Consider the following 27,581-nt stretch of genomic DNA (forward strand, 5'->3'; position numbering starts at 1 on the left):
CAGCCAGGCGAGACAGACCGTCAACATAGGGCCCCAGGACTTTGTGCTCTCTCACCCTCAGCGCTTGGCGATTCCTGCAGAGAAGAGACGGTTATTAATCCTACGTACAGATATTTATCAGTTTTATTCTGCGTTACACATCAGAATTAAACTGCATGGCTGAATAAAACAATGCAACCAGTCAGTTTACAGCGTAGAATCCCGATTACACTGGTATTTACTGTCATGCACATGAAACACGTACTGTATTTGACTCCCTGTTTGTTTTTTAATACTTTATTTTGAAGTTTTCACTAATGCAGAAAGATTCAACTCATCTCACGGACAAAGTGATTTAAGTAATAAGACAGACAAATAAATACTAATTAGATAATACAATTATCTAGGGAAATAGATAAGACATATAACCTGTATATATATATATATATATACAGGTTATAAAGTTATTTGTTTGAATTTTCTCCGTTGTAAATAACAAAAGAAGTTTGTTGGACACCTCATATTTAGCTTTTAGTTGTTCAAAGGACAAAAGTGTCCCATTACTAAAGCATCTCATCTCATCTCATCTTCAGCCTCTGATCCTGGATCAGGTCTCAGGGGCAGCAGCTTTAGCAGGGGACCCCAAACTTCCCTTTCCCGGGCCACATTAACCAGCTCTAACTGGGGGATCCTGAGGCGTTCCCAGGCCAGTGTGGAGATCTAATCTCTCCACCTGGTCCTGGGTCTTCCCCGAGGCCTCCTCCCAGCTGGACGTGCCTGGAACACCTCCCTAGGGAGGCACCCAGGGTTCATCCTTACCAGATGATCCTGAACCACCTCAACTGGCTCCTTTCAACGCAAAGGAGCAGCGGCTCTACTCCGAGTTCCTCACGGATGCTGAACTTCTCCCCCTCTCTCTAATTACAGCATCGCTAAATACATGAATCCTTAATCATGCCAGAGCGTAAAAGGTGTTTTCAGTGATACACCAACCTTCACTCCAATGGTTCAGACTTCACACCATGTGACTCCCTGTTTTAAAGTCATCTAGACCAAACAGTTTCTTACCCTTTGGGGTCGAGCAGGTCTCGGACCTTCTCGTTGTAGATCTCCATGTAGGAGACCTCCACAGTGAAGCTCTCTCCCTCCCTGGCTTCCTGCACGGTCCTGCTGAACAGGGAGCTGCAGAGCCGAGGGATCAGACCGGGCTGCTCTGCCGAGCCCATCATGGTGTACGACTTCCCAGAGCCTGGAGACACAGAGCTACAGCTTACAGATCCAAACATCGAGCAGAAGAGAAGAAGCATGCAACGTTAGAGAGGAGACATGAATATTCAGCTATATTGGCTACGACGTCTGTAAACACAGCACATCAAATACAGCTTCATTAGCTGCACAAAGGTCCCATTTAACATAAAAACAGTCAAAAGTATCACATGCATTCAAGAGGAAATCACAAATTCTCCTCTGATGTCATGACATGAGAGTGAGAGGTTAATTAAAAAAAAAGGCTGAATACAGATGTGGGGAGTGCACAGTATGCATGAATAAAGAGAGGTCTCACAACACCTGCTCACAAGGATGAAGACAGTTTCTGATGAGTTAGCGTTGCAAAATTAGACGCCTCTGATAAAAAAAACACATTAAATGGCTTGTTGAGAGTCTGGAAATGTAACGACACTCAGCCTCTAGGTCAGGGGTGGGCCATCCCGGTCCTGCAGAGCCACTGTCCTGCATGTTTTAGGTTTCTCTCTGCTCCAACACACCTGAGTCTAATGCTCTGCTCGTTATCAAGCAGCTGTAGCTCATCACAGTTTGATGATTGTTAGACTCAGGTGTGTTAGGGTAGGGAGGAACCTAAAACATGCAGGACAGTGGCCCTCCAGGACCGGAGTTGCGCACCCCTGCTCTAGGTGAAAGGCTGTGTGGTGTGTCTGTCAGAGAGCGAGGTGATCCAAAGTGAAGTCAGATAAACAATCTCATGTACACAGAAGAGCAGGTCCCATGAAGTGTATGGAGATATATAAACACTACTGTGCAAACGTTGCAGTCTACTGAGGTGAGGTTGTGGAAGACAGCTTCATGTCACAGGTCGTACATCGGGGCAAGACTGAGCACAGCAACAGGACACAAGGTAGTAACGTGCTGTTCACGCTCTTTTGAAGAAAAACAAAGAAACAGGCAACGCTGAGGATCGTAGACGCGGTGGTCGGCCAAAGGTCCATAATTCTGATGTTCGCAGAGTTCATTGTTACCTGTCTGTCCGTAAGCAAAGATGCAGGCATTGTAGCCCATGAAGGCGTTGTCCAGCAGACTGTCGCCAAGGCACTGGAACACCACATCCTGACCTGCACACACACACACACACACACACACACACACAAACACACTTTACCATCTCAAAGTACAGACTGCAACAGAAACGTGCAAGATTTCATTTATTCATGTATTTATTTAAAGGACAGTGCACATTGATCAACATTTCTGTAAATGTGTCAGTGTTAGCCAGCACGCTCATTCTCAACTGCAGTTAAAACGACCACAAAGACTAAGAGCATGAAACTACACACAAAAACAGATGACAACAGTAGAGTAGTCCTTAAGACCTTTAAGACGTACGCCCAAACAAACATTCTTACCCACCACCGCGGGTTAGACAGGACAGCTACAACAATAACCATTAACTAATATCATACTGAACTGTTCAAAGTGCCAATTTTTAAAATTGCAGTGGCCTGTATGATGGAAGGTGCTGTTCCTCAGCTGTATTGGTATTGCAAGGTTAACCAAAGGAATTGGACCTAAGGGCGCCCTCCCACTGTGCCTCCGTCCCGTGCCCCGTGCTTTAGGGTCCTTGTCCCCCCCTCCAGGCCCGTTTGTACTCACACTACCTGGGCCTCGGAGAATGCTTCTTGCTGCCTATACGTCATCACGCCGTAACACGTCACACGCATTGATGACGTCATGGCGATGCGTGGCTTTGTTTCCAGATCTTTCCGTAGACCTCAGAGTTTTTGTGCGTCTTGTCGACTGTTTTTGAATCTTTTCATCGACCAAATCTGCAGTAAACACTCCACCTCCGCATCACACCGGCGTGAACCTTTCGCCGCCATTGTTTTAAATGTCTGCGCATGGACCCTCCTTCTTTTTTCTACGTCCCAACAGGCGCACAGGAAATGACCTCAGAACCGTCATAGGCCTCGTGCTCGTACACGTGCGCACGCTCGTGCTCGTACACATGCAAACGTGCTTTACTTAAGCCCACCTCTCCCAAACGGGCCGTGGACGGCAACCGAACAACTCCTAGGCGTGGTACGGTTGCACTCACACTGGTCAAAGGAACTAGACTTTACCCGTGAAACGTCCTGGGGCACGGTACGGAGAGACAGTGGGAGTGCGCCCTAAGAGGGACTACAGAACCCCGTCTCCGGGCAGACCTCGTGGTTCTGCTGTTTGAATGTTTCTGCTGTATGAAAGTGCAGAGCGGTGGGGGAGCCGCTCCATTTAAAATCTTAAAAATGAAACAACCATCGGCATGTTTTAAAAGATTTCCCCAACTCAGCAGGTTCTGTTTTCCCAGGACGTTGCAATGATGGTAAAGCTTTTAGATTTTCTGTCCAGAACTTTAGTAACAAAGCAGAGCGGAGGAGATGCTGCAGAGAAACCACAAATACAAAAACACGTTCTTCTTCATCTACAGATAAAGAGAAAACCCTCAGCCCAGAATAGACATGGTGGGCGTTCTGTTCAGGCTCAAACCATCTGACACACGCTGCTGAACTATTAATACTCTCACGTTGTTAGCAAACCCGCTGGCAACGGTTGTGTGTGTTCTACCCCGTCACAATATACAGGAGTGCAGAACTAATCTAGAGGGGAACCTATAAAGAGTCTCTTTCTCTGGCTCCGTAAATAGTTCAGAACATCAGGAAACATCCTGTCAGGAGACGAGTGAATCAGGTGAAATGAGTCACTGAGACACTGTGGAAAGGCACAAACCTGCAAACTTGTCTGTTTGAGATTCATCCATCGACCAGAAGCAGTGGTCGTAGGCAAAAACCTGCAGAGAAAACACAAGATTCAACACTAACGCACGGCAGAACGAGCATTCAGTCACTGTTAGAGTCACAGGCTGAACTCGTGCACTGTGATTGTAAATGTAATCGACTCCAGGGTTTGATTTAACACTCACCTTTGGATGATTCCTGACAGCAAAGGAAAGAAGAAATGAAAATATCAGTTAACACTTGGTGTTAAAATAAACATGCACATGTCAGCTAACCTGAAAACTGTTTGTCTATCACAGACCTGTGGATTCACACACCAGAGGAAACGGCAACCGCAGAGGAAAGACCGCGTGAAAGTATTAACACATCAACGTTCATTCCTCTGACGTCTCCCTGGTGAGAAGCAGTTTTCAAGATTCAAAGCGAAGCCAAATGATCATCTGCGAGGAGACGCAGAACCCCGAGGTCTTTAAAGTATTAAAATGAAAGTCAGCTGAGGCCTGACTCAGCAGAACTCTTACACATATTCACAGCTGGAAGCTACCAGTGTAGGTAAGAGTGATTAAAGGTAGAGTACTGTATACAGTGTGTCCTCAGGGGGGGCGGGCCAACCCCCAAAACAACAAAACACGCACTGTGTGGTAGTAAAACCTGCTGTCTCAACTTCTCAATGATGTCAGATGCCTGAATATGTAGAATCTTCTTTAACAGCTACTGTTTATAAAACAAAAAACTAACACACCCACGGGGCGCTTTGAGGGGTACAGACTGAAAGTTTTGCTTTTCCATTAATATTTAAAATGTTTTTAGGGTTTGACAATGACTTCCTGTCCCGTTGTGTTTCCATGGTAGCAGCCAATAGCGTTGGCCGTTGCTGGTTGCCAGGGTTGTCTGTTGTTGGGTGCAGCTACTGTAGGCTGGCACTGGGTGAAATGGAGTTAGCCAATCCTGCAGCTGCTTCTTTGTCCCAGCAGCTGAGTGAGCGGAGACGGGCAACAACCAGAGTCACTATAGGCCGAGCATTCACTCCATGGACTGAGAGAAAGGAGAGGAACGCCATTCAAACGCACGCCCACATGGCTACGCTGCTCCTGGATGCTAACATCACTTTCATCTGCACTTAGCTGGAACGGCTAACGCTAACGGCTAACGGCTAACTGTCAGTCAAACTCCTCTAATCCTTGTTTTGATGCTGTGATTTTCTGGAGGGGACGGGTTCAAACAGGCTCAAACAGACTCCGGTCTCCTGGAGCTACTGGGCCGGGTCTGACCAACCTGGCAACCCCACTGCTGGACTTCTTTTTTGTTGTTGTGACGACGATCTTGAGACACTAGATGGAGCTGTTCTGCTCATTCTCCAGATTCAACCTTTAACAAACTCATCTAAAAATCAGGAATATCTCAAAACATAGTTTATAAAAAACAGATTTTACTGATGTTTATTATTATATAAGTAACATTATCGGAAAGATGATTCACTGGACTCTAATTTAATTTAAAAGTAAAACACTAGTGTTCTGTCTGATCCATGGATGTATGAGGTATAGTAGAGACCACAACCCTCCGTGTTGTTGTCTTATAACCCTCATAAGTAAACAACACGTCGTGATTGGTTGATGTCTTTATCTGTGGTGCAAAAGCTTTGAAAAATTGACATAACATCGCCTTTTCGTGGCCTTATAATTGCGTTATCTGTGAAAGCACTCAAGCGAAAAAGCAACAGCTTGAAAAACTCTATTGACGTGCAAATGAATCGCTTCTCCCCGGTGTGTGTCTCCCAGATAACAGAACGCTCCTTCGAAGTGTCATCACTGTCGTGTCAAATTAAAAGCCCCTCGCAGAGTCGTGTAATTGCGACGACATGACAGTTCATAAAATTCTGAAGCAGCGGCAGCGATCACTTTCAGCAGACACCCAAACCCTGGAGTACGTTATCATCATCTTCAGCCTCTTGTCCCTGTCGGGGTCGCCGGGGGGCTGGAGCCGATCCCAGCTGACATCGGGTGTGAGGCGGGGTCCACCCTGGACAGGACGCCAGTCTATCACAGGACACATAAAGACGAATCCCACCAACATTTTCCCATCCAGTCTGGGAAATCTTGGACCACTGACCCTTTGCTCACACGTCTGCCTCTCTGACCTGAAGGCCAGTAGTTCCCATCTCTGGGGTCACAGGCTAAATTTAGCTGGTTGTTAGATGGCTCTTTCAGATTCAGATCTACTTTCTGCTCATTTTTTAGCTTCCTGCCTCTTTACACGCTGTTACAATTTATTAAAAGAAGCAAACGGAGAGATTCTCAACTACGCCCCTGAAACGACTCATCGTTGTATCTTGCACGGTTGTGATGAAAATGAAATCTGGCTGCAGACATTCGTATAAACACACGTGGTGATGACAACATCAGTGTCTCTGTTGAAGCTGATGAAAAGGCCACAGTTGTGTTTACAGCTTGTTTCCACTGCCCCCGAGTGGCCAAAACACATCAGTTAAGATATTTTAGTCAGTGTGTAGGATTTATGGGGAGTCTGCTAAGCTGCACCATTAGGTTTCGACAGTAGCCTAAAACAGATGAAACAAACTTTGGCTCTACAGCAGGGGTGTCAAACTCAGGCCCGTGGGCCAAAGCTGGCCCGCGGTGTAATTATATCTGTCCCTAAGATCATGTCCAGGTTCTGTGAGAGCTGGCCCGTGAGTATAAAGCACATCCACGTCTACTTTTCTGTTAGCAAACATGAGCATCCATGCTACCAGTCTCTGCAGACACACTGAATCCATCCCTCAACACTAACTATTAAAACAATCTATTTGAGTGGGCCGCGAAAGATGTGACAAACAGATTGTTATATGTGTTATTATGGTAAGATCCATCATACCTAAGTCTCCGGGGAAGCCCCCTTTTAAGAACAGAAGCTTACAGAACTTAAAACACACAGTCTTGAAAGATCAATTTGGGTTGTTTTTAAAATAAGGCTGCAAATTCAGTCCTGGCCACACACACACACACAGAGAGGGGGCTGTAATGAAACAAGGCGTCCCTGTGTGGGACTTGGCTGGTGCATGAAAGAGCAACACTAAGTCCTGTCGTCTCCTGGGCTCCTGGGACATTCCTGAGATAACTGGCAGGGCCTCGCAGCTCCAAGGAGTCACTGAAGGACAGGGAGGAGGACAGGAGGTCAACTATGACCGACAACAGCTAGACTCGTCCGGATTGAAGTGGTTTGATAATAGCCGGCCTTTCTGGGTGTTTGCAAACTTTTGTGATGACGTAAACAGATAAAAACAAAAACTCTTCAAAGTGGGATTCTTATCAAAGGTCGGATAAGAAAGAATTACAATTTCTGTTTCATTCTCTAAACATTATTCTGCAGCATATAAACACTCCAGCAGCAATCGAGGGAATGTTTACAGCATGTGCAGTAAAAATGAGATCTATAGTTTAACATGAATGCTGATTATTGGTGAAAGCAGACCCGAGGCTTTCTTATCCCCCTGCTGTACTCCTGGTTGCCATAACACATTAACACCCCCTGAGGCTCGTGCAGCAGTTCAGAGAAACCTGTCAGGCAGTGAGCTGACTAAGCACAAGCTTGTGGACTTGGCTGGCGAGTGACTCCCCCAACAAACAAAGCTTTCCTGTAACACTGACGGAGCTCATAATAGAATTCAGTCCACTGGGAAACTAATCAAGAATGCCGTGCTGCAGAAACCGACGCTCTCCCCTTAAAAATACTCGCTTCCTGGCTGCTCGAAATCTGTTCACTTCACCGACTTGTGCTTCTCCATGTTCCAAGATCAATGTGGCGGTGCTCGTCTGTGTTGCGCGGAGCCTGTAAAACCTGTTCACACTGAGCCCCACAGGGGAAGCATGCCGCTGCTGAAGCATGTCGGGGCAGAAGAGACACACACTGATACATACACACACAAAAATGCATCGAATAACTATGAAATATGAGACTCTGCTGTTCTACAAAGACACACATTCAGACTGTGTCTAGCTGGAGGGGATTGCCCAGAGGCACTTTTACTGAACAAGGTAACCTGAGAGGGGACCGAAGCCTCCAGGGAGCATCTACCTGCTGCTCTGACTCACTGCCTGGCTGACTGACCAGCATGGAGGAGAGGAGGAGGAGGACTGGTCTGCTTTGTCAACAACACTGGAGACGTCCAACACATGCCCAGTGGCACATTATCACTGTAACACAATCAGTGCCCGTGTTGCATTGGCGACATCTGTCACTTTGTTACAGTATTGTTGCGTTACGCTGATGTGAGTTCTGATCTCACACTGACTGGATGCATAACTTGTAGCTTACATTATGACTCTTGCATTGTGACTTCTTCCTCCTTTGTTCTCATTCCTTTATGCCATGACTTGGCATCCTGAGCAGGACTGAGCTGGAACAGACACACCTTTTGTAAAGAGAGGAATGATGCAGGAAGGACACAGAGGGAGGAGGAAGACGAGGGCGGCGAGGTTCAGTTTATCTGAACTTCTTCCAGACAACTGGGTGTTAACTCGACAGGCTGGTTAGTGTTTGGAAACTCTTCTGCCTGCAATCCAGAGGGAGTTAAATGAGTGGAGCTCCTATACTGTACTTACTGTATGTGTATTCACTCAAATGGGGCAAAATGTTCACACGCCACTGCATATGACTGGGTTCAATTCCAGGCAGTGGACCTTCCATGTCAGCATCCCACCACCATCGGGAGGTTGGACTCGTCTCATCTCATCTCATCTTCAGCCTCTTATCCGGGGTTGGGTCTCAGGGGCAGCAGCTCCAGCAGGGGACCCCAAAACTCCCTTTCCCGGGCCACATTAACCAGCTCTAACTGGGGGATCCTGAGGCGTTCCCAGGCCAGTGTGGAGATCTGATCTCTCCACCTGGTCCTGGGTCTTCCCCGAGGCCTCCTCCCAGCTGGACGTGCCTGGAACACCTCCCTAGGGAGGCGCCCAGGGTTCATCCTTACCAGATGATCCTGAACCACCTCAACTGGCTCCTTTCAAGGTTGGACTCGTCTTTTGAAAACAAAAATGCGTCCGGGACACTTTAACGCCACTTCAAACGATATCTCCATCCACTGATGAAGACACTGCGATGTGGTTCTGCAAGCACTACAAATGAAACCACAACATTTTACGGTTGCATTTAACAGTTCCAGTACACTACTGAGGAAACTATCAGCTGATGAAGACTGCATGAAGGGATGAACCTTCCTGTAAAAAGAAGCTAGCAGCAGCTAGTAGCCTGATTTGCTATTGTTTTGTCAAACTATAAATAAAAACTGACGAAGCTTCTCTCCTAGCTGCCAGCTGGTGCAGGGTAAGCATCCAGTAGAAACCTCCAGTGCTGTGTTTAGTTCCTGGTTAAGAAGGTAAAAATAGCACACATCCAGAAAGATAAGCACTGGGTGCCGGGGAAAAAAGCTGTACAAGTGATAAACAGTGAGTCAGAGTCTGCTCCTGATAGCGTTAATGATGCTTTATCACACTGTGGAACGTTGCGGGTCCAAAACCCTTCATCTGACATGAGGAAATCGGGGAGACACACCTCCTTATAAACCCCCACGACAGGTCATGTGATCAATCATCTTAAAGTCACAACAAGAAAATACAAATAAAAGTATATCAACCATTCACACCTACGGGCAATTTAGAGTAATCAATGAAACGAACACCTGCACGTCTTTGGACTGTGGGAGGAAACCGGAGAACCCGGAGAAAACCCACGCAGACACGGGGGAGAACATGCAAACTCCACACAGCCGGGACGCGAACTAGGAACCCTCTCGCTGTGAGGCGACAGCGCTAACCACTATACCACCATGTCATGGAGGTAAGAAAAGGCCTGCAGAGCCTAAACCATCACCAACTCATCATCATCAACAACTTTAATATAAATCAGGTAAACCGTCATAATGATACGCAACATCAAGGAGAAACCTTTAAATATATAGAAATAGAGTCCCCAGTAAAGTCCAGAGTCTATCCCGGAACAAGTCCTGAGTCTATCCCGGAACAAGTCCTGAGTCTATCCCGGAACAAGTCCTGAGTCTATCCCAGAACAAGTCCTGAGTCTATCCGAGAACAAGTCCTGAGTCTATCCAAGAACAAGTCCTGAGTCTATCCCGGAACAAGTCATGAGTCTATCCCGGAACAAGTCATGAGTGTATCCCGGAACAAGTCCTGAGTCTATCCCAGAACAAGTCCTGAGTCTACCCAAGAACAAGTCCTGAGTCTATCCCAAAACAAGTCCTGAGTCTATCCCAGAACAAGTCCTGAGTCTATCCCAGACGCAAGTCCTGAGTCTATCCCAGAACAAGTCCTGGGTCTACCCCAGAACAAGTCCTGAGTCTATCCCAGAACAAGTCCTGAGTCTATCCCAGAACAAGTCCTGAGTCTATCCCAGAACAAGTCCTGAGTCTATCCCAGAACAAGTCCTGAGTCTATCCCAGACACAAGTCCTGAGTCTATCCCAGAACAAGTCCTGAGTCTATCCCCGAACAAGTCCTGAGTCTATCCCCGAACAAGTCCTGAGTCTATCCCAGAACAAGTCCTGAGTCTATCCCAGAACAAGTCCTGAGTCTATCCCAGAATAAGTCTTGAGTCTATCCCAGAACAAGTCCTGAGTGTATCCCAGAACAAGTCCTGAGTCTATCCCCAAACAAGTCCTGAGTCTATCCCAGAACAAGTCCTGAGTCTATCCCAGAACAAGTCCTGAATCTATCCCAGAACAAGTCCTGAGTCTATCCCAGAACAAGTCATGAGTCTATCCCAGAACAAGTCCTGAGTCTATCCCAGAACAAGTCCTGAGTCTATCCCAGAATAAGTCCTGAGTCTATCCCAGAACAAGTCCTGAGTGTATCCCAGAACAAGTCCTGAGTCTATCCCCAAACAAGTCCTGAGTCTATCCCAGAACAAGTCCTGAGTCTATCCCCGAACAAGTCCTGAGTCTATCCCAGAACAAGTCCTGAGTCTATCCCAGAACAAGTCCTGAGTCTATCCCAGAACAAGTCCTGAGTCTATCCCAGAACAAGTCCCGAGTCTACCCCAGAACAAGTCCTGAGTCTATCCCAGAACAAGTCCTATGTCAAGTCCAGAGAAAAGTCCAACGAGTCCTACGTCATGTCCTGAGTAAAGACAAACAGGTTCTAGGTCAAGACCGCACTCAAGACAACAAGTCCTGAGTTAAGTCCCGGATGAGTTTGGTGTCTTAAACTAATCATGTGATCATGTGCCCCTCACCAGAATAAGAAGGTTTTTGTTATTTTGTCATTAGATTCATGACTCAAGTCTGACTTTAGTCTCTCATGTGACTCGAGCCCAAACCTCCGCCATAATCTTTTTTTTAATTTAGTGAGTAAGGGTCTGAATACGATACTTTCAATATTTTAACAAAATCCAAACTCTGTGCCATGATATTGCATCACCAAGGTTGAGCGGTTTATTAAACTCGTGATAAACGTGTGTGTGGAACTTACCGGGGGTCTCCTTTGCTCATGTTGGTGTTTGCCGGATGCAGAACTGTCTGGTTCCCCTCCATCTCCACCACACATTTCGTCTTTAATTCTTTTTCTGGATTGAAACAGAAGTCATTGAGAAAAGGGATTTTAATGATAGCATGAAACAAGCGTGGACCTACTAAATAAATGTGAAATGTACAGTGAATAAAGTCCGGCGCTACAGTCATCAAAATGTACCGTTTGAAGGTTTTAAAGATGCTAAAGTGTCCTCTCGGAGCCAAAACAAGTGCTAAAGTGCCCTCTAGAAGCCAAAACATGTGCTAAAGTGCCCTTGAGAAGCCAAAACAAGCACTAAAGTGCTCTCTTCGAACCAAAACACGTGCTAAAGTGTCCTCTAGGAGCCAAATCGTGTGCTAAAGTGCCCTCTAGAAGCCAAAACAAGTGCTAAAGTGTCCTCAAGGAGTGCAAAACGTGTGTTAAAGTGCCCTCTAGGAGCCACTACGTGTGCTTAAGTGCTTGGACCTACTTAAGAAATGTGAAATGTACAGTGAATAAAGTCAGACTCTACAATCAACATATACACTGGTCATCATAACTTTGTCATAACAGGCGGAAACAACTGTGTGTGTGTGTGTGTGTGTGTGTGTGTGTGTGTGTGTGTGTGTGTGCGTGTGTGTGTGTGTGTGTGTGTGTTCCTCGTGATCGTGATCGTAAACAGCACAACATGGAGAGGCAGGAAGTCCTTTTATTGATGATGACTCATCCAGGACTTGCCTGTGCAAACATTACAGCAACATTATTACTCCCTGAGGAGACGGTAAGGAAAAGCAGGGTCACAGCTCTTCTTCCTCAGTCCTCCCTCACCACTGTGCACTTAACAGTCAGGCATATTTGTAGTTTTAAAAACATTTGAGGAAAGGTGACATATGACATGGACTTAAAGGACGTTGCTGCTGTTCAGAAACCGTCACGTCAGCCCTCCTCAGTATTACACGTGACACTCTACATGCATGACAGTCCTTTCTCTGTCAGGATGTGATGTCACTGTCCCCGTCCACATTTTTCCATTCATACACCCACAGCCAAAGCTTTTCCAAAGAGGTGCAGGGTAGCCCTTTCCAGAGCCTGACAGGGAGAGACAAACTCTGTCAAACACAGGACTGAGGCCTGCGTACTGTGGTTTTCTCTTAGCATTCACTGTTAACTCGTGGTTATTACACCAAAGGACTTTTGAGGCGTTGTGGATAGACCAAGAGCACGGAGACAGCTTCGACTGTGTAACTTGGTTTCCTTTAAAGACCCCCTCAGTGTAGGACAACTCAGTGCTTATAAACAAACGTGCTACATCATCTCATCAGCGTATCCCTCCGCCAACCTCAACTGTCACTGAATTACAGGCGGGGTCCAACATGTTAGATAGTCCCCTCGTTAACACAGGGCGCACTCACACTGTCCATCCGTACCGTGCCCCAGGACGTGTCACGGCTAAAGTCTGGTTCTTTGACCAGTGTGAGTGCAACCGTACCACGTCTAGGAGCGGCACGCTTGCCGTCCACGGCCCGTTTGGGAGAGGTGGGCTTTTGTAGAGCGCGTTTGCACATGTACGAGCACGAGCGTGCGCACGTGTACGAGCACGAGGCCTACGGCGGTTCTGAGGTCATTTCCTGTGCGCCTGTTGGGACGTAGAAAAAAGAAGGAGGGACCATGCGCGGACATTTCAAACAATGGCGGTGAAAGGTTCACGTTGGTGTGATGCGGAGGTGGAGTGTTTACTGCAGATTTGGTCGATGAAAAGATTCAAAAACAGTCGACAAGACGCCCAAAAACTCAGAGGTCTACGGAAAGATCTGGAAACAAAGCCACGCATCGCCATGACGTCATCAATGCGTGTGACGTGTTACGGCGTGATGACGTATAGGCAGCAAGAAGCATTCTCCGAGGCCCAGGTAGTGTGAGTACAAACGGGCCTGGAGGGGGGGACAAGGACCCTAAAGCACGGGGCACGGGACGGACGCACAGTGGGAGGGCGCCCTTAAAGTGTCCTCTAGGAGCTGAAACGTGTGCTAAAGTGTCCTCTAGGTGCCAAAATGTGCTTTATTCCCTTAGGTAAAATAAAATCTATAGTGAAGAGTCAATAATAAAGTAGTTTTTCCGGTGTACGAGCAAAGCCAGAACAAATGAACAACTGTGTCTGGACGTAAATTACAGAAATTATGGAGCCATGTCTGTGAATCTACACATATCCTATTACTCTTTATATATATATATATATATATATATATATATATATATATATATATATATATATATATATATATATATATGCTTAAGTTGTTGTATATATTCAGGTGTCTGTATCATCCTGTATGGGATGGTTATATCATGGTTACATAAAGATCCATGCACTCATTCATACATTACTCACCTCTCCTGTTCATGGGTCGCACACGAACAGCGACCTTTACATTGGAGTCATTGAGGCTGGTGTCATCCATGGTGCCGCCTGACCCTGACCTGTGGGGAGTGAATGAATGAATGCACACAAGTCAAAAACAAACACAATAATAATGTTTGAATAAATCTTAAAATTCCCACCTGAGCACAGCTTCAGTCCAGTGTCAGATAAGTATCTATAAATAATGCTTATTTTAACACTATTCATACTCCAACATGATTAAAGAAGCGTTCAAAATCTACACTGAAGACATAAAAAGCTGAAATATGAAGTATTATTTACAGGAGAAGTAAACAAACCGTGTGGAAGAGTGCGCAGTAGTTCCCCTGTCCGACTCCAGCACAGGCACCTTGAAGTAGCCGACACACACACACACACACACACACAGACACACACACTCACACACAGCAGCTAGCCCGGGACGCTAACGAGAGCTGGAGAACAGCAAACACACACAGAAGAAGGGGTCAAATGTCTTCATAAGGACCCGTGATCCATGCTGCCGGCCCCGGGGCGGTGTGCTGTGAAGCCCCGGTGTCTGTGCGTAAGTCTGGATCCACTCACGGCGGCGCACGGCTCACTCCCTCGGCTCCTCCACCTGTTGCATTTCCTGAAACTTCCCTCAGAGATAAGTCAAGCCATGTCAGCGCGCAGCTCAAGGGATTTGCTGTGAGGTTTAGTGGCGCTCTGCTCTGCACACACTTGCACAAGAGGGACTCCAGCGCCCCGGTGCGGATCCACATGCGTAACAAGGCTGTGCTCTGCCCTCAAGGAGAGCTGTGCAAAACATGTTGGGAAGTAATGAGTCAAAGATCCCTGGACTACCACTGGCGTGCACAGGGGGGGGCTCAATTCTTTTATACTGAGTGATATAGTGTCCTCTAGGAGCCAAAACGTGTGCTAAAGTGCCCTCTAGGAGCCAAAACATGTGCTAAAGTGTCCTTTAGGACCCAAAACATGTGCTAAAGTGCCCTCTAGGACCCAAAACGTGTGCTAAAGTGCCCTCTAGGACCCAAAACATGTGCTAAAGTGCCGTCTTGAAGCCAAATCACGTGCTAAAGTGTCTTCTAGGAGCCAAAATGTGTGCTAAAGTGCCCTCTAGGAGCCAAAACATGTGCTAAAGTATCCTCTAGGAGCTAAAATGTGTGCTAAAGTGCTCTCTAGGAGCCAAAACTACGCTAAAGTGCGCTCTAAGAGCCAAATACTGTTTTAAATGCCCTCTAGGAACCAAAGCCCTCGCTTAAGTTTCCTCTAGGAACCAAAACATGTGCTAAAGTGCCCTCTAGGAGCACTTTATGTGCCCCTTTTTTTCCTTTTCGCCCCTGCCCTTCAAAAAGTCTGTGCACGCCACTGCAGACTTGATAATCAGCAGTTTCCGGGAGGTTCGAAGGCGAGTTTACGCCGTTTTACGACAGTTTGAACTGCCGTACGATAGGAGCCGTGTTCGGACGCAGCGTGCAGTTGTTTACCGTCAGCCCTGTCGGGTTAAAACACGTGTTTTACCGCAAACCAGCCCCCACCCGTGTGAAGTTGGACGCCTGTGGCTAAAGGCAGAAATGGGGAAGCCAAAGAAAAAGAGTGAGTGTTTGACAGAAGTGTTAAAAACCTCTGAGATCACTTTAAACTAGGCAGGCTGGCGTTAGCTTGTTGCTAATGCTAACTGCGAGTATCACAACATGACAGCGATTTAACTGCGTGTAACTTTTACTTTTAAAACCAGGTCTTAACGTTATAATAAACATCTTTTACCAGCTAATATCATTGACTATGTGTTTCATTAACTGAGCTGTTTTATGTAGCGTTAGCTGAACCTGGAGCAGATGCATCTGTTTGAACTCTGTGTTTCCACCTGAATACTGCAGAAATGGTGATCTCACGATAGTGTCTGTGTGCTAAAGTGTCCTCTAGGAGCCAAAACATGTGCTAAAGTGTCCTCTAGGATCCAAACATGTGCTAAAGTGCCCTCTAGGAGCCAAAACATGTGTTAAAGTCTCCTCTAGGAGCCAAAACATGTGCTAAAGTGTCCTCTAGGATCCAAACATGTGCTAAAGTGTCCTCTAGGAGCCAAAACATGTGCTAAAGTGTCCTCTAGGATACAAAACATGTGCTAAAGTGTCCTCTAGGAGCCAAAACATGTGTTAAAGTGCCCTCTAGGAGCCAAAACATGTGCTAAAGTGTCCTCTAGGAGCCAAAACATGTGCTAAAGTGCTCTCTAGGAACCAAAACTGTGCTAAAGTGTCCTCCGGGAGCCAAAACATGTGTTAAAGTGTCCTCTAGGAGCCAAAACATGTGCTAAAGTGTCCTCTAGGAACCAAAACTGTGCTAAAGTGTCCTCTAGGAGCCAAAACATGTGCTAAAGTGTCCTCCAGGAGCCAAAACATGTGTTAAAGTGTCCTCTAGGAGCCAAAACATGTGCTAAAGTGCCCTCTAGGAGCCGAAACATGTGCTAAAGTGTCCTCTAGGAGCCGAAACATGTGCTAAAGTGTCCTCTAGGAGCCAAAACATGTGCTAAAGTGCCCTCTAGGAGCCAAAACATGTGCTAAAGTGTCCTCTAGGAGCCAAAACATGTGCTAAAGTGCTGTATTGGAGCCAAAACGTGTGTGTTAAAGTGCTCTCTAGAAGCTAAAACGTGTGCTCTCTAGGAGCCAAAACATGTGCTAAAGTGCTCTCTAGGAACCAAAACTGTGCTAAAGTGTCCTCTAGGAGCTAAAACATGTGCTAAAGTGTCCTCTAGGAGCCAAAACATGTGCTAAAGTGTAGGAGCCAAAACCTGTGCTAAAGTGTCCTCTAGGAGCCAAAACATGTGCTAAAGTGTCCTCTAGGAGCCAAAACATGTGCTAAAGTGCTGTATTGGAGCCAAAACGTGTGCTAAAGTGTCCTCTAGGAGCCAAAACCTGTGCTAAAGTGTCCTCTAGGAGCCAAAACATGTGCTAAAGTGTCCTCTAGGAGCCAAAACCTGTGCTAAAGTGTCCTCTAGGAGCCAAAACATGTGCTAAAGTGTCCTCTAGGAGCCAAAACATGTGCTAAAGTGTCCTCTAGGAGCCAAAACATGTGCTAAAGTGTCCTCTAGGAGCCAAAACATGTGTTAAAGTGCCCTCTAGGAGCCAAAACATGTGCTAAAGTGTCCTCTAGGAGCCAAAACATGTGCTAAAGTGCTCTCTAGGAACCAAAACTGTGCTAAAGTGTCCTCCGGGAGCCAAAACATGTGTTAAAGTGTCCTCTAGGAGCCAAAACATGTGCTAAAGTGTCCTCTAGGAACCAAAACTGTGCTAAAGTGTCCTCTAGGAGCCAAAACATGTGCTAAAGTGTCCTCCAGGAGCCAAAACATGTGTTAAAGTGTCCTCTAGGAGCCAAAACATGTGCTAAAGTGCCCTCTAGGAGCCGAAACATGTGCTAAAGTGTCCTCTAGGAGCCGAAACATGTGCTAAAGTGTCCTCTAGGAGCCAAAACATGTGCTAAAGTGCCCTCTAGGAGCCGAAACATGTGCTAAAGTGTCCTCTAGGAGCCAAAACATGTGCTAAAGTGCTGTATTGGAGCCAAAACGTGTGTGTTAAAGTGCTCTCTAGAAGCTAAAACGTGTGCTCTCTAGGAGCCAAAACATGTGCTAAAGTGCTCTCTAGGAACCAAAACTGTGCTAAAGTGTCCTCTAGGAGCTAAAACATGTGCTAAAGTGTCCTCTAGGAGCCAAAACATGTGCTAAAGTGTAGGAGCCAAAACCTGTGCTAAAGTGTCCTCTAGGAGCCAAAACATGTGCTAAAGTGTCCTCTAGGAGCCAAAACATGTGCTAAAGTGCTGTATTGGAGCCAAAACGTGTGCTAAAGTGTCCTCTAGGAGCCAAAACCTGTGCTAAAGTGTCCTCTAGGAGCCAAAACATGTGCTAAAGTGTCCTCTAGGAGCCAAAACCTGTGCTAAAGTGTCCTCTAGGAGCCAAAACATGTGCTAAAGTGTCCTCTAGGAGCCAAAACATGTGCTAAAGTGTCCTCTAGGAGCCAAAACCTGTGCTAAAGTGTCCTCTAGGAGCCATAACATGTGCTAAAGTGACCTCTAGGAGCCAAAACATGTGCTAAAGTGTCCTCTAGGAGCTAAAACATGTGCTAAAGTGTCCTCTAGGAGCCAAAACATGTGCTAAAGTGACCTCTAGGAGCCAAAACATGTGCTAAAGTGTCCTCTAGGAGCTAAAACGTGTGCTAAAGTGTCCTCTAGGAGCCTAAACGTGTGCTATTCCCCAAAGTAAAATAAAATCTATTGTGAAAGAGTCAATAATAAAGTAGTTTTTTGGTGTCAGAGCAAAGCCAGAACAAATGAACAACTGTTTCTGGATGTAAATTACAGAAATTCTGGGGCCATGTCTGTGAATCTACAAATATCCTACTGTACGTTATATTTCTATGTTTATGTTGTTGTTTATATTCAAGTGTTTGTATAATCCTGTATGATGGGTCACGGTTACATAATAATCCTATACTCTATTGTCTCTGTCAGGTGATCTCAGTCGAGCTGAGCTGATGATGATGACCATCGCAGACGTCATCCAGCAGCTGGTTGAAGCCCACGAAGAGGGCAAAGACATTAATCTCAACAAGTAAGTTCCCCCCCCCCCCAAAATACACAGTCCAGCTGCAGCCACACACACACACACACACACACACACACACACACACACACACACACACACACACACACACACACACACACACACACACACACACACACACACACACACACACACACACACACAAACACAAGGCTTTTATTACAGTTTATGTGCAGACTGTATGTGAATCCATGCTGTGTACTGATTACATTGAACATGTTTTTTTTGTGTTTTTGCAAATTTATGAAATCATTCACTTCTTCCTGTCGTTTGAACGCCGTGTTGAATCAGTAACGTGGTTTTCACTCCTGGGCAAAGGAGCTCAAATCTTTTTTTATATGCTCCTTTGCGTTGAAAGGAGCCAGTTGAGGTGGTTCAGGATCATCTGGTAAGGATGAACCCTGGGCGCCTCCCTAGGGAGGTGTTCCAGGCACGTCCAGCTGGGAGGAGGCCTCGGGGAAGACCTAGGACCAGGTGGAGGGATTAGATCTCCACACTGGCCTGGGAACGCCTCAGGATCCCCCAGTTAGAGCTGGTTAATGTGGCCCGGGAAAGGGAAGTTTGGGGTCCCCTGCTAAAGCTGCTGCCCCTGAGACCTGACCCCGGATAAGAGGCTGAAGATGAGATGAGATGCTATTACTTTGTAACATTCAAGAGATAAGGAGCGGCGTGTTCCAGAGGTTTAAACGGTCAGTGGACATGTGGGACGAGCCCAAATGGAGTTTAATTAAAGGGTGTCACAGTTTAGAGCCCTGTGTAAACGATGATCTGAGTAAAGGCCAGAGATCGCTGCGTGCACGGTTCTGGAGACACGCAGGTCCAATGATCCAGAGCAGGACGGCAGAGGTCTGATGTGTCACGCAGGTCAAGTGATCCAGAGCAGGACCGCAGAGGTCTGATGTGTGACCTGGGGGAGATTAAGGATGAGACTCACTTGATGTTTTATTTCCCAGTTTCTGATGATTTGATGAACGTGTTTTCACTCAAACGTCGTCCATTGATGCTCGTTTGAAAAACTGGAGTTGTGTTTTAAAAATGAACCTTTTCTGTGGCAGAGTTTCTGGTGAAACCTGGAGAGAAGGAGGAATATTTGGTTCAAAGATGGAGGTGTGTGAGGGGCGGCCGGTGGCTGAGTGGTTAGAGTAAAAGAGGCTGAAGGTCCTCGGGTTTGACTCCAACCTGTGGCCCTTTGCTGCGTTTCTCCTCCTCTCTCTCTCACCCCATTTCCTGTCTGTCCTACAAAATAAAGGCTTGAAAAACTGCCCAAAAAGAAAAGATGGAGGTGTGTGAGGGGCGGCCGGTGGCTGAGTGGTTAGGGTAAAAGACACTGAAGGTCCTCGGGTTAAACTCCAACCTGTGGCCCTTTGCTGCGTGTCTCCCCCTCTCTCTCTCACCCCATTTCCTGTCTGTCCTACAAAATAAAGGCTTGAAAAACTGCCCAAAAAAGAAAAGATGGAGGTGTATGAGGGGCGGCCGGTGGCTGAGTGGTTAGAGTAAAAGACACTGAAGGTCCTCGGGTTCAACTCCAACCTGTGGCCCTTTGCTGCGTGTCTCCCCCTCTCTCTCTCACCCCATTTCCTATCTGTCCTTCAAAATAAAGGCTTGAAAAACTGCCCAAAAAAGCAAAGATGGAGGTGTGTGAGGGGCGGCCGGTGGCTGAGTTGTTAGAGTAAAAGAGGCTGATGGTCCTCGAGGCTGCGGCCGCGGGTTCGACTCCGACCTGTGGCCCTTTGCTGCATGTCTCCCCCTCTCTCTCTCACCCCATTTCCTGTCTGTCCTACAAAACAAAGGCTTGAAAACTGCCCAAAAAAAGATGGAGCTGTATAATAATCTGTATTGAATGCAATGTGATGTTGTCTTACAAACCCATGAGGGTTGGGCTCTTTGTGTGCAGGACACAAATGCGTGTGTGCGTGCGTGCGTGCGTGCGTGCGTGCGTGTGTGTGTTAAACCCTTATAAGGGCCCAGCACAGACCACCTGTTTAAATGTGAGTCAACCACTGTTTTGACTGATGATAACACGCTGATTGTGGAATTAACACGACTGTTAGATCAGCAACATAACTGACACAACATGCTCTTTTTGTAAAGAGCCCTTAAAGTGTCCGTGAAGCTGAACCTGATCCATGTGCATTTATACTGAGACCGTGGTGTGATCGTGTCTTTTGTGACCCGTTGATCGGAACTTTGTCCTTTTGACGTGTACGTTGATTCTGTTCATGTTAAAATTAGTATTACGGATGCTCTCCTACGACCATGTGCACTAAACTATGCAAACGTAAAAGGAAGAAGCAGCTGCAGAGAAAAGTAAACCTCAGAAATCACAGAGATGAGCAGGAACAATTGATTCGTATGTGCGAGGAAGTGCTGAGGAAACAGGCAAACGCTCACTCTCATCCACTCAACAGGGAGTCTGAACGTCTTCCCTCTGGTGGACGATGCAAAGTACCAAGGCAAAGTCGTGTGATGCATTTTAATGTAACTGCCGCTGCTGTCTGAAGATGTTTGTGTTGTTGACGAGACCAAAGACTAATTTCCACACTGTGGTGAATAAATTAAACAAACCAACTCTTTTCTTTGTATGATTCTGTTTCCCAAAGAGTGAAGACTAAGACTTCTGCTAAATATGGACTTGAAGCCCAGCCTCGACTGGTGGACATCATCGCTGCCGTCCCACCGCAGTACCGCCGCGCTCTGGTGCCCAAGCTGAAGGCCAAACCCATCCGCACCGCCAGTGGGGTATGTAGCCCCCGTGTCACTGTCACTCTCCGACCGGGGCTGTAACCAGACAGTCTAGTGCTAGAGCGATTTTTAACGTTTATCCTATCGGCCGATGCGGGCTGCTGCGTACGCCGATAGTTTCCCCCCCGGCATTGTTTACAGACAGGCGTCCACAGGCAGCTCTGTGTGGCTGGGGACGCCTTTTTTAACTCATGTTCGTTTTTTTGAATTGAGACTCATAACATTTGATATCTTTGTGTAATTATTATGATGTAAATTGAGGGAGCAAAAGTTGTATCGGTTCAAAATATTGGCTCAAGAAAGTCGTCAGTATCGCCATCGGTCCTAAAAAAGTCGAATAATCATTTTTTATGTATTTTTAGAAATCTGTAATTCACCACAGTTATAAAGCTCTGGAAAAGCCCTTGAAACGGTGTTCGAACCCTGTCTATAAACTGTTTACCTGTGTCTCTTAAAACCCAAGATGACGTCTTGTTTTGTCCACAACTCACTGATTTTCATTTCCCGTCATAACGGAGGAAAGAAACGGGAAAATAGTCCGTTTTAAGTAGCTGAAATCAGAGCATTCGTATGAAATGACTAAAAAAGACGAACGACTATCATAAGAGCTGACGATTCATTCAGTAGTTGACAGCTAGTTGTTGAATTGACGAGTGTTCATGAAGCCGTTAAGTCAGAACTTGTCTTGTGTCCAGATCGCAGTGGTGGCTGTGATGTGCAAACCACATCGGTGTCCGCACATCAGCTTCACGGGAAACATCTGCGTGTGAGTAACAAGTGTCCTGCTCCCTAACTTTCTGAAGAGTTTTAATTCTGTTTTTGAAAATTGTGCATGATTTCATGATCGTTTACATTTGAACAAGTTCAGGTCAAATTAGGGCGCCCTCCCACTGTGCCTCCGTCCCGTGCCCCGTGCTTTAGGGTCCTTGTCCCCCCCTCCAGGCCCGTTTGTACTCACACTACCTGGGCCTCGGAGAATGCTTCTTGCTGCCTATACGTCATCACGCCGTAACACGTCACACGCATTGATGACGTCATGGCGATGCGTGGCTTTGTTTCCAGATCTTTCCGTAGACCTCGGAGTTTTTGTGCGTCTTGTCGACTGTTTTTGAATCTTTTCATCGACCAAATCTGCAGTAAACACTCCACCTCCGCATCACACCAACGTGGACCTTTCGCCGCCATTGTTTGAAATGTCCGCGCATGGTCCCTCCTTCTTTTCTCTATGTCCCAACAGGCGCACAGGAAATGACCTCAGAACCGCCGTAGGCCTCGTGCTCGTACACGTGCACACGCTCGTGCTTTACAAAAGCCCACCTCTCCCAAACGGGCCGTGGACGGCAAGCGTGCCACTCCTAGGCGTGGTACGGTTGCACTCACACTGGTCAAAGGAAGCCGTGAAATGTGCTCGGGCACGTTACGGATGGACAGTGGGAGTGCGCCCTAGCTTAAACCGCAAGTGATGTAGATGAATGCACCATGAGAGGTTCCCATTTGGTACTGCTAATTTAGAAGACTTTGTTTTTCACAAACACATGTTTATTAAGTCTTGTTTACTCTGGCAGCTACTGTCCCGGTGGACCGGACTCAGACTTTGAGTACTCTACGCAGTCTTACACCGGCTATGAGGTAAGGTACTTTCATTCTGCCTTTCTGTGAGTTTACACACAAACAGAACTCTGCTTCCTACGCAGTCTGGAGAAGTCTGGAACTCAATTTGAGTCATTTCCAGCTCTGGATACGTTTGGATAAAGGGAAGGTCTTAGGTGCCTCAAGGGGGGGTGATCCTCCAACACCATGGTGGACACCGGTGGTCAGGGAAGCTGTCCGACTGAAGAAGGAGGCCTTCAGGATCTGTTCTCCCAGAAGACTCCGGAGGTGGTTGCAAGGTACCGACAGGTCTGAAGGGCTGCAGCCTCTGCTGGGTCAGGGGCAAAGCAGCGGGTTTGGGAGGAGTTCAGAGAAGTCCTGGAGAAGGACTTTGGGGGGCACCGAGGTGCTTCTGGACCACCATTCAGCACCTCAGGAGGGGGAAACGGGGAACCGTCCAAGCTGTTTACAGTAAGGACGGGACGCTGGGGACCTCAGTCGATGAGGTTATGGGGCGGTGGAAGGACGTTGAGGAACTCCTGAATCGGCCCAACACGCCCTCTTTTGTAGAGGCAGAGCTGGAGGCTGATGGGGATCATCGTCAACATCTCTGACAGAAGTCACTGAGGAAGGAAACGAGTCCACAGAGGCAAAGCCCCAGGATCCATGAGCTGCATCCAGACATGCTGAAAGCTCTGGGTCTGGAGGGGCCGTCCTGGTCCTGGTCCACACGTCTCTGCAACATTGCGTGGAAGTCTGGGACAGTGCCGAGGGAGTGGCAGACCGGGGTGGTGGTTCCCCTGTTTAAAAAGGGGGACCAGAGGGTGTGAGCCAGTTACAGGGGGATCACACTACTCAGCCTCCCTGGTAAAGTCGACTCCAAGGTGCTGGAAAGGAGGTTCGTCCCATAGAACCTCAGACTGAAGAGGAACAATGCGGATTGTTCCAGCTCTTCACTTACGCAAGGATTCGTCCTATAGTTGAACCTCAGATTGAAGAGGAACAATGTGGATTCAGTCCTTGACGTGGAACAACGGACCAGCTCTTCACTCTCGCAAGGATCCTGTGGGGGTCTGGGAGTGTGCCCAACCAGTCTACATGTGCTTTGTGGATCTGGAGAAGGCATATGTCATAGTCATCATTTATAATCATAAGCATCTAACAGTTTTCAGATGTTTAATAAGTCTGAAAAGGTCTTGAAAATGTTTAGGAACCCTGTAAAGTCATCTGTGTCTGTCTCTGTAGACTCACCTGCTTATTGTGACATCACCGTTAACGTATACGTCTTACATTACTTACTGTTATGCAATATTCATTTCCATCACCATGATCCGTATTCTGTTCATTATCAATGCAATGTATCTGTTCATTACATCGTGTCTGTTACATGGTTTAATACAATGTGTGCGATAGTTTCACTGTCATGTGCGATATTCCATCCGTCATCTGCAACCGCTTGTCCCTGACGGGGTCGATGGTCCCGGCTGAGCTGGCATCAGGCGTGAGGCGGGGCACACCCTGGACAGGACGCCAGTCTACAGGGCACATAAGAGACTCACATTCACACCTACGGGCGATTTAGAGTCATCAATGAACCGAACACCTGCACGTCTTTAGACTGTGGGAGGAAACCGGAGAACCCGGAGAAAACCCACGCAGACACGGGCCCCGGGATTCGAACCAGGAACCCTCTTGCTGTGAGGCGACAGTGCTAACCACCACACCACTGTGCAATATTATATTTCATTTCATTATTATGGTTGTCAAGTACAGTTACTTTTAATATAATGTGCTATCCTTACCTTCATTATCTGATGCAATCCGGCCGTTCATTCTGAAGTAACACCCTTTCAAAATAAGAGTTCTGGGTCCGAACGCTCCGTTGAAACAAAACCGACACAATACAAGGCTTGGACTCAGAAATCATATTTTGAAAGGGCGTTACGATTTATCTTCCTTCTGTACTTCACTTCTCTTACTTCTATTGTTCTGTTAGGGACTCTTTATTTGCACCTTGCTCCTTAGACACTTTATTTTCATATTTGATGCACTATTGATGATGTTGTCTCATATTGTTATTGTTGTTTTGGAGCCGCCTGGTGAACCTTCACCTTTATGTGATCGTCTTGTTCTACACTGTAATTATATTATGAACTGGCAGCGACTGAAAGGATTTAGACTTTAGACTGGGGCCTTGGTCATTTGTCTCATTCTAGCTGATGGGGTTTAATCTGGTGTTCTGATTTGTGCTTGTTGTTGTTGTTGTTGTTGTTGTTGTTGTTGTTGTTGTTGTTTTTAACCCTTAGAGAGGCGTATTGTGTGTATTTGAATGTGTTGTCTGTCGTGTCCTTTTCCATCATGTTGTAAAAAAGTGTTCATCACATTCACGTTATCCCTCTGATCCTTTTGTTTTGTCTTTGTGTCCATAAATAAACCAAACCAAAGAATTTCCTTTGGGATTAATAAAAAATATATATTCACATAATTTAAGTGACTTATTACTGAAATCTACCACTGTTATTAAAAATGCACCTTTCTCTCTTTATCTCGCACCTTAAATCCACTTAGTTCCAGTCTGCCCAGTATTTAATATTTAATATTTAATATTTAATATTTATCTGGAGCTGCTGAGCATCTTATTGTTTATTGTATATAGTGTTTTAAATGTGTGGAACTGTTCTTATTGTAGTTTATATTTTGTATTTCTGATTGTTTTGTAACGCTGCTACGACGACCTCATTTCCCTCAGGGATAAATAAAGTTATCTATCGATCTATCTACCCATCCATCTATCTACCCATCCATCTATCTATCTACCCATCCATCCATCCATCTATCTACCCATCCATCCATCCATCTATCTATCTACCCATCCATCCATCTACCCATCCATCCACCCACCCATCCATCTACCCACCCATCCATCTACCCATCCATCCATCCATCTATCTACCCATCCATCCATCTACCACCCATCCATCTACCCGTCCATGTACCCATCCATTTACCCACCCATCCATCTACCCATCTATCTACCCATCCATCCACCCATCCATTCATCCACCCACCCATCCATCCACCCATCTACCCATCCATCCACCCATCCATCGATCCATCCATCCATCCATCTATCTTCCCGTCCATCCATCTATCTACCCACACACCCATCCATCTACCCATCCATCCATCCACCCATCTACCCATCCATCCATCCATCCATCTATCTACCCACCCATCCATCTACCCATCCAACCATCCATCTACCATCCATCCATCTACCCATCCATCTACCCATCCAACCATCCATCTACCATCCATCCATCCATCTACCCATCCATCTACCCATCCAACCATCCATCTACCATCCATCCATCTACCCATCCATCTACCCATCTATCATCTACCCATCCATCCATCTACCCATCTATCTACCCACCCATCCATCCATCTACCCATCTATCTACCCACCCATCCATCCATTCATCTATCCATCCATCTACCCATCCATTCATCCATCCATTCACCCACCCACCCATCCATCCATCCACCCTTCCATCTACCCGTCCATCCACCCATCCATCTACCCATTCATCTATCTGTCTGTCTGTCGTCTTTTGTATTTGTGTTTTCATCCTGAGAGTGTTGTGAGCGTGTAACCGTGTTTACACTTAATGGCTTAATATCTACCAACTTTAATTTTCACCACCTGTTTAAATCATTTTTGTCCCTCTGTCTCCCTGACAGCCAACGTCCATGAGAGCGATCCGAGCCCGTTACGACCCCTACCTCCAGACCAGACATCGGGTGGAGCAGGTCAGTGTGACCCTGCGGCGTAAACACTCTTTACCTTCTACGCAAAAGTGTATTTAAGGCATTTCTCTTCATCTGCTTCTGTTCAGTATCTGTGGAACAACCGCTAATTTCCCCAAGTCCTCCTCTGTGCAGTGATCACCTTTGCTTGCATGCATGTATAAATCATAAGCATTTGTGATGTTTTTAGTACACAGTAATGAGTGTCATGGCTTCGGCTTTTACCCGCCTGCCATGACCTGACCCCAATTACCATTATTTAAATTTATGGCCACATTAGTTTAATGCAGCAGAGCAAATCCATCCATTAAAGCAACAGTTTGTGTAAAAACGTGCGCTCTCTGAATCTCAATTTGCCACCGTTCTCATCTGTTTCACTGAGCTTTTTACGTTTTTTTTGCTGTTAAAATGCAATTCTAATTAGTTGTGCATGATATTATGATCAATCATCATTACTGTTATTGTAGAGACTGTTGTCGTGCACCTCACCGCACTTTCCTGGACTCCCAGCCTGTAAAATGTCTTAATATTGTCATCATCAGTCGTACAAAGCCCTGTGTGTGTGTGTTTTCTTTGTGACGTGCAGCTGAAGCAGCTGGGTCACAGCGTGGACAAGGTGGAGTTCATCGTGATGGGAGGGACCTTCATGGCTCTGGCCGAGGAGTACAGAGACTACTTCATCAGGAACCTACACGACGCCTTGTCAGGACACACCTCCAACAACGTTTCCGAGGCCGTCAGGTACTCGACAACTCCGCTTCAGCCTCTGTTTCATGCTGTTAACACATCGAGCGACAGCAGCAGCTTTTTCAATAGATAAGACTCAAAACACAGTTAAAGGCATGAAAAGAGAAATGCTGGATTTAAAAGAGACACTCACAGTTCGGGGCTGATTTCAGATCTGCTGCTAGTTTGTTCCAGTTGTGTGCAGCATCACCGCTA

At 46.5% G+C, this 27,581-nt stretch overlaps 2 protein-coding genes across 3 annotated transcripts in view; one reads left to right on the forward strand and one right to left on the reverse strand.

Moving 5' to 3' along the window:
* Window positions 1-14,572, reverse strand: part of LOC310961804 (kinesin-like protein KIF13B) — a 48,336-nt gene extending 33,764 nt beyond the window's left edge. The window contains exons 1-9 of one of the 2 annotated variants that reach the window (XM_083934037.1): window positions 14,468-14,572; window positions 14,203-14,337; window positions 13,874-13,962; window positions 11,467-11,560; window positions 4,172-4,184; window positions 3,979-4,039; window positions 2,235-2,327; window positions 1,048-1,228; window positions 1-74 (exon numbers count right to left, since the gene is read on the reverse strand). The exon at window positions 1-74 is cut by the window's left edge and continues 14 nt beyond it. In XM_083934037.1, coding sequence (XP_083790163.1) covers window positions 1-74; window positions 1,048-1,228; window positions 2,235-2,327; window positions 3,979-4,039; window positions 4,172-4,184; window positions 11,467-11,560; window positions 13,874-13,943 — 586 coding nt within the window. In that variant the 5' untranslated portion in view covers window positions 13,944-13,962; window positions 14,203-14,337; window positions 14,468-14,572. Of the gene's footprint in view, window positions 75-1,047; window positions 1,229-2,234; window positions 2,328-3,978; window positions 4,040-4,171; window positions 4,185-11,466; window positions 11,561-13,873; window positions 13,963-14,202 lie in introns of both variants that reach the window. The other variant, XM_083934036.1, reaches the window with a different exon arrangement.
* Window positions 14,573-15,340: 768 nt separating this feature from the next.
* Window positions 15,341-27,581, forward strand: part of elp3 (elongator acetyltransferase complex subunit 3) — a 36,396-nt gene continuing 24,155 nt past the window's right edge. Inside the window, exons 1-7 of the mRNA XM_083933519.1 lie at window positions 15,341-15,481; window positions 18,386-18,485; window positions 21,098-21,236; window positions 21,935-22,005; window positions 22,805-22,868; window positions 26,574-26,642; window positions 27,226-27,380. Coding sequence (XP_083789645.1) covers window positions 15,460-15,481; window positions 18,386-18,485; window positions 21,098-21,236; window positions 21,935-22,005; window positions 22,805-22,868; window positions 26,574-26,642; window positions 27,226-27,380 — 620 coding nt within the window. The 5' untranslated portion in view covers window positions 15,341-15,459. The remainder of the gene's footprint in view (window positions 15,482-18,385; window positions 18,486-21,097; window positions 21,237-21,934; window positions 22,006-22,804; window positions 22,869-26,573; window positions 26,643-27,225; window positions 27,381-27,581) is intronic.

The sequence above is a fragment of the Echiichthys vipera genome (genome assembly GCF_963691815.1).
Source record: "Echiichthys vipera genome assembly, chromosome: 19".
Classification (NCBI taxonomy): Eukaryota; Metazoa; Chordata; class Actinopteri; order Perciformes; family Trachinidae; genus Echiichthys; species Echiichthys vipera.